General features: G+C 42.7%; 1 protein-coding gene across 1 annotated transcript; it reads left to right on the forward strand.

Annotated features, from left to right (window-relative positions):
* The first annotated feature begins 94 nt into the window (after positions 1-94).
* Positions 95-2,968, forward strand: LOC104458016 (TSC22 domain family protein 1). Its single transcript, XM_010076134.1, has one exon. It carries the CDS (start codon positions 95-97, stop codon positions 2,966-2,968), a length of 2,874 nt encoding a protein of 957 aa, XP_010074436.1.
* The last annotated feature ends 4,050 nt before the right edge of the window (positions 2,969-7,018 follow it).

Genomic DNA, 7,018 nt, shown 5'->3' on the forward strand with positions numbered 1-7,018 from the left:
CTCTGCCCTGCCGTGAGCGCCAAGCTAACTGTGTGCGTGTGTGTCTGTCTCTCTCCATACCGGGGGATCGCACTCTTAAAATACACCCGATACAATGCACCAGCCTGACTCAGCCGCAGACATTAGTGCTAGGAAGATGGCGCACCCGGCAGTGTTTCCTAGAAGGGGCAGCAGCAGTAGCAGCGGCAGCAGCTGTGTTACTGCTCCCACTGCACCAGGTACCGGCGTTGGGAGCACTGCCCTCTCTGCCGAGGATTATCAGCCGCCTTTGCTGGTCCAGCCGCCACTTCCATCTCCTGCAGCATCTTCATCAGCGGGTCCACAGCCGACACTCCCTCCTCCACAAAGCCTGAACCTCCTTTCGCAGTCTCAGCTCCAGCCACAGCCTCTTGCACAGACAGGAGCTCAAATGAAAAAGAAAAGTGGCTTCCAAATTACCAGTGTGACCCCTGCTCAAATATCAGCTAGTATGAGCTCTAATAACAGCATAGCTGAGGATACAGAAAGCTACGATGACCTGGATGAGTCCCACACTGAAGACCTGTCATCTTCAGAAATCTTGGATGTTTCTTTATCCAGGGCCACTGACTTGGGAGAACCTGAGAGGAGCAGCTCTGAAGAGACTTTAAATAACTTCCAAGAGGCAGAGACTCCTGGGGCTGTTTCTCCAAATCAGCCTCATCTCCCTCAGCAGCATGCTCCTCTGCCTCATCACCCACAGCAGAGTGTTGTGATCAATGGGAGTGTTCACCCCCATCATGTGCATCACCACCACCATCTTCACCACCACCATCATGGACACCATCATCCATCGCATCCTGGGGTGGGCAGTGCCCCAGTTTCTGGAGGACCACCACCCAGTCCATCATTTAGAAAACTGTCGACAACTGGAAGCTCTGACAATGTTATATCAACTGCACCAGTTTCTGCTGCATCATCCGCTGGTGCCCCGGCATCTGTCATGTCTAATATCCGCACTACAAGTACTCCTGGCAATTTAGGTGTAAGTCCTGCTACTGGAACTAGTACCTTAAATAATATGGCTGGTGGTAGTTCTAGTGTGGCAAGCAGCGTGCTTGGTACTATAAATTTAAGCAACATCACGAGTACTGGTAATGTAAATGCTTTGTCTGGACCCAGCAACAATGTTAATGTGAATATCTTGAGTGGTGTTGGCAATGGTACGAGTGCTTCATCTAGTGTCATTAACAATGTTACTAATCCAACTGCAGGAATGGCAGTGGGATCAAGCCAGCAGCAGCCTGCATCTGGCACATCAAGGTTTAGGGTTGTAAAATTAGATTCTAGTTCTGAACCTTTCAAAAAAGGTAGATGGACATGTACTGAATTCTATGATAAAGAAAACACTGTTGCAGTTTCAGAAGGAGTAGCAGTAAACAAAGCAGTAGAGACAATAAAACAAAACCCGCTTGAAGTGACTTCTGAAAGGGAGAGCACCAGTGGGAGTTCTGTTAGCAGCAATGTAAGCACACTGAGTCACTATACAGAAAGTGTGGGAAGTGGAGAAATGGGAGCACCTACTGTGGTACAGCAGCAAGCATTTCAAGGTGTGGGTCCGCAGCAGATGGATTTTAGCAGCGCTGCTCCTCCGGCAATTCCAGCATCTAGTATACCACAGAGTGTTTCTCAATCACAGCTTGCACAAGTCCAGCTGCATTCTCAAGATGTAAACTATCCACAGCAGAAGCCAGCAGTCCAACCTCCTGCACAGGCCAGTCTAACCACTGTTACTGGGGTTCAGCCAGCCCCAGTTAATATATTAGGTGTATCCCCATCTCTGGGCCACCAACAACCTGCCATTCAAAGTATGGCTCAACAGCAGCTCTCGTATTCTCAGCCGGCGCAGCCTGTGCAGACTTTGCCTGTTGTACAGCAGCAGCAGTTGCAGTATGGACAACAGCAACAACAGCAGCAACAGACAGTTCCTACGCAGATGGCTGCAGGTCACGTTAAGCCAGTGAACCAAAACTCCGTTACGGGGGCTATACCAGACTACATTCAACATCAGCAGATCCTTCAGACTCCAGCCTCTGCCATGCAGCCCAGTTCTACAGGAGTAGGAGCAGGGCAACCAGTTCCTGTTGCCCAGGCACAGAGCATGCAGCCTTCTGTACAAGCACACCCAGCTGCTGCCCCAGCTCAGCCTGTTGCACATGCTTCAGCGGCGATACCAGGTGTAGGTACCAGTGGTCAGATGCTGAATGTTGGGCAGCAAGGAAGCGTAGCCACTGTGGTGCAACCATCTGCTGCAAACCAGATTCCTCCTCCAGTCATGCCATCAGTGGCTGCTCCTCCATCTTCACAAGTAGTGCAGCCTGTGCAGACAGGAATAATGCAGCAGGGATTGCAGGCCAGCGCTTCAGGCCTTCCTCAGCAAATGGTCATTGCTCAGCAAAACACCTTGTTACCTGTACAGTCGCAGGCACAAGGAGTGGAATCTGTAGTTCAAGGGATGACTGGCCAGCAGCTGCCTGCGGTTAGCCCTATACCTTCTGCTAGTACTGTTCCTGCACCAAGTCAAGCTGGTTCAGCTGTGCCTCCTGGCATACCTTCTGCTTCTGTAGGTTTGGGACAGCCGCAGAATATAGCACAAGCTTCGGCCGTGCAGAATGGGAATTTGGCTCAAAGTGTTAGTCAGCCTCCCTTGATATCAGCAAGTATAGGTATGCCAGTGGCACAGAGTGTGCCACAGCAGATACCGCTAAGCTCTACCCAGTACCCCGCACAGTCACTAGCTCAGTCAATTGTAAGCCAAATTGAAGATGGCAGACGCCCTACAGAACCTTCCTTAGTTGGTTTACCTCAAGCTGCCACTGGCGAGGGTGGTGTTGGAGCATCAGCCGTTTCAGATGGCGGTAGCAGCAGCATACCATCCTCTGCTTCCCTCTTTCCACTGAAGGTGCTGCCATTGACAACGCCCCTCGTAGATGGTGAGGACGAGAGGTAAGACTGCCTATAACTTCTATTAGAAGATCTGCTGATACATTTGATTTGCACTAACTTGCAGGTCTTGTTACAGCCATTCTGTGAAATGAAGCAGTGGGATGTTTTTGTTTAATTAGTATTGTTTCTCAGGTCCCAGCACATGTAGGTATTATATTAAAATACTTGTTTTTTCTCTAGAGGGGTTGGGTTGTATTGATTATGCTCTGAAACTACTGCATGGGTAAATTGTGTTTAACAATATGTGGCAGTGTGTATATTCCCATTGTATAGAGGAAGACAAAAGAATACTGTGGAATGTGAGTATGCTAGTGGTGATTGTAGTTTAGATTATTTATTATACTGAGATAATATTTATTCTTCGCTAGATTTTTTTTTTTTCCCTTCACAAGCCTAGACTTCATCCTCTGTCAGTTTCTCTTTTTCAAGTATTGACTTTACTCAGGTTGAACAGTTGTGAGTCTGTGGTTTATATAGAAGCCTTCTCTTTGACAGCCATGAGACACTTTAGGCAAATGAGTATGGTGGGAAAAGGGAGGTTCAGCAACACCGTTGTGGCTCTTTAAATTGAACTTGGGGCACTTTTGGTCTTGGTGGTTTTTCTTTAAAGCATTAATCCATTGTGAGAGCTGCTTAGGCCTGTGGAGGGGTGGTGAGCCTTTTAATCTGGTGCACCAGTTCTGTGCACTCAGAGTAAGAAACTGCACGTTCTCCCACCTTCACCTTTTAAGATGAATGACGACTGTCTGGTCTTAAATAGTATGTACATGTGAATAGTCTAATTTCTTTGACAGTGTGCATAGAGAAACTGTCAGTTGTGAAAGGGCCTTGCGTGTGCAGGCTGAAGTGATCCGAACAGCAGTTTTAAAGTGCAATTGTTTGATATTCATTACGTGTGGAAATTCCTCACTGTATTGAGGACCTCTTGTGATAGATGTTTACAAATGGACAGGAAGACTGTGGTAGTTCTCCCAAAGAACTTCTTGTCTAAGAAGTAACTTTAAGATAGATAACCTGCCTTGAGAATGTGGGAGAGGACAAACACATGCTAGAAAAGAAAAACAGACTTGGGTGAGGGGACAAAATAAAGCACTAACAACTTACATGGTGGGAAAAATGCTGTAACAATGGGAGGTGAAGTACTTAAATATCTTCTTGGTGCTGTAACTTATATCAGGAGTAATATCAGCAGCCAAACTTTATTAAAAAATAAAATTAATAAAATGGGTTGCTGGGAGAGGCTGGATTCTTTGCTTAATATTGAAAATACTAACTCTATCAGCAGTCTCTGATTATGTTGATCATGAGGTGTTGACTGCCTTAGTGGCTTTCATCACGTCTTTCTAAGATGCCAGAGAGCTATAATGAGTAGCAGCTTGTCTTCCAGGAGTGCTAAAAGACAAGTTCCAACACTGTTTCATTCTGATTATGTTTTTTAGTCAATAAGTATGTGAAAGTGGTAGAAGACAGATTGAGGTGTTAAAGCCTACAGTGTCACCATTATGCTCCTAGCAGTCAGTTTTCTCAGAAATGTTTTTGGATTTTCCTTCCTTCAGTCTTTCTAAACTAGGACACTAATCCTTCTTTTCATGGTTCCCGTTTATGTTGGGTGGTGTTCTTTTTTGTTTTGTTTTGATCAACCCAGAAAACCCCCTAAGCTTTCAGGGGATCCTAGCTGAGTAAGAGAATCATAAACTCATTGATAATCAGTGTTTTGGAAAATAACATCTAGCATGTGACTGTACCCTGATTTTAAGAGCATATGTTAGCTGTTTGTCGTGATTGGTAGTTTTTCCAGAATGTTTAAATCCCTCAGGGTAACAATAGCCAGAAATACCTTCTTCCTCTGTTACTTGGCTAGCCAAAGATCATATCCTTTCTTCTCCCATGCACGTTGCGACTTTGTTCAATCTGACATCTCCAGGTAGACTACACTTTTGTTTAGCTGCAGTTGGAAAATCATTTAGATTCTTTACACAGAGCAGGATATGACTCTATTAAATTGAGACCAAAAATAATTGTGGTTTTTTGTGTGGCAGTAGTGGTCAGGTCACTTTTGTGTACAATTAGATAATTTACAGCAGTGCTTTTCCTTGTATATCAGCCTGTAACATGAAAAACTTAGTGAGATTGCTTCTGTTTCTGCTTCCAGGGGATCTCAAGGCAAGGTATTGTTTGTATTGCCATCTTGACTGGAATTTCTTTTGATCTGGAGCTTAGACCTCATCACTTACTAAGGGTAGTGCAAGGATATGCTTTTACTCTGCTTGGCTCCTCACTTCTGTGGCCATCAAATGTCTCCAGAGTTCTCTTGAGTTTTTTGCCTGTTTATTAGATTATTCCTTCTTTTACAGGAGGTGAGGGGTGGTGTATTGTAAAAGTACATAAACATTTAAGAAGCAGGTATGCCATAAATATGTGTATATAAAATCCCTATTTCTCTCTCTGTCACGTGCGCACACACATACATCACTGATGATTTCTATCAGTGCATCCCAAGTGCTTCTAAAGCTGGCAAGGGAAAAGGTAGGAGAAAGAAGTAAGTGGTGACATAATTGGGCCAGTGAAGAAGCTGTAAAATTCCATTTAGTGTGCCTTTGAGAAAACATCTGACCCATGTAATACCTTGTTTAGATTAACTCCCAGCTTTTGTTAAACCTGTATATAATTGCGTTTAAAGACACGCCGGTATCTTTAAGCCTTTCACCCTGTTCAGTTTTAGAACAACATTTGCAGCTCTTTCTGTGCCTGTTATGAGGGCATGGCCTTTTAAATATAGACATCGTGGAGTGTATCTGCTTTGAAAACTGTAACCTTTAGTTCCTCAGTATGAATATGGTTTTTTTTCTAGTCTTCACTATGATTTGAAATAGGAGATATTTAAAATTAACTGCTTGGCAGAATCCCGTATGGAAAATTAATTTGCAAACTTTGTTAAAGAGAGGATATTAATAATACCCTATAGTTTCTGTATTAAAAACAAAAACCCCCAAACCCCACCCCTAATTCTTATGAATAGTCATTCTTCAGCCTGTTGGGTATGCCATAGATATTTGTATGCTGTGAGATTCATAATCTCTTCTAATATTTCAGTCTACAAAAATGCAGGCCAGTTTTTTGGATGCAAAGTATGTTTTTTTTCTTAGCTTGATTCATGGTATGGACTCATTTTAGTGCACCATTCTCATATAGCTTATTGGATTTGCAGCAGTTACCTCAATTTGTTCAGTTATTAAATCCTGTCAATTTTAGACATGGTCTTTTGAGCTTAGTATTTTATCTTGAGAACTGTAGAAGAGGATTTCTTTCGTTTGCAGGCTTTTGAAACTTAAGTTTGGAAAAATAAAAATTTTCATTGCACTGAATTTTTTTGTGTATTTATACTTAATGTTGCAAAATCAGTTTTACATCTTCCCAGACAATACTTTATGATGCTATAAATGGTTGCAATAAGATTTTGTACGGACTTGTATAGTTCTTAAATTACCCGTAAAGTGAAAACTTTATAAATGCTGTAAAATACACTGATTTTTGAAGGTTGCTGTAAGTGAATTTAAACATATCTGTATCTGAAACATTGTTTACCATTACTCGAAAGCAGTTTTTGTGAATGAAGGATAAGAGAACTAATAACTGTCACTCTGTCCTTGACAGTGTTTCCTGTAGAGTTGCTTTCATTCTTCAGTGTGATATACGTTGTTTTCACCTGTTTGTGCATTTCATCCAACAGTGGAGTAAAACAGAAAGGAGGAAAAGGTGATGGTAAACACATAAAACTGAAAGAGGTTTAAAATATTCTTTATCTGATAGTCCCTCATAATTTCTTTTTGAATATAAATTTTTATTAAAAGATCCCTTTACAGGCAGACAGAGGAAAAAAAATGATTGAAATGTTTTCTGTATAGGATGTATATTTTCCCTTGTTATTAAGTCTGTGGAGAGGCTGGAAGATTAAAGCTGAACGTGAGAATTGAAAGGCTTGTGAACAGCCTTTGAGAATCCCTAGTAGCAGTAACTAGTACTAGCTTGTAAAGCAAGAGTACAGTCGGGAAAT

Source organism: Pterocles gutturalis, unplaced genomic scaffold, assembly GCF_000699245.1.
Source record: "Pterocles gutturalis isolate BGI_N339 unplaced genomic scaffold, ASM69924v1 scaffold44406, whole genome shotgun sequence".
Taxonomy (NCBI): Eukaryota; Metazoa; Chordata; class Aves; order Pterocliformes; family Pteroclidae; genus Pterocles; species Pterocles gutturalis.

Coding starts and splice junctions, on each gene's coding strand:
- LOC104458016 (XM_010076134.1), top strand. CDS start 95: ATGCACCAGCCTGACTCAGCCGCAGACATTAGTGCTAGGAAGATGGCG.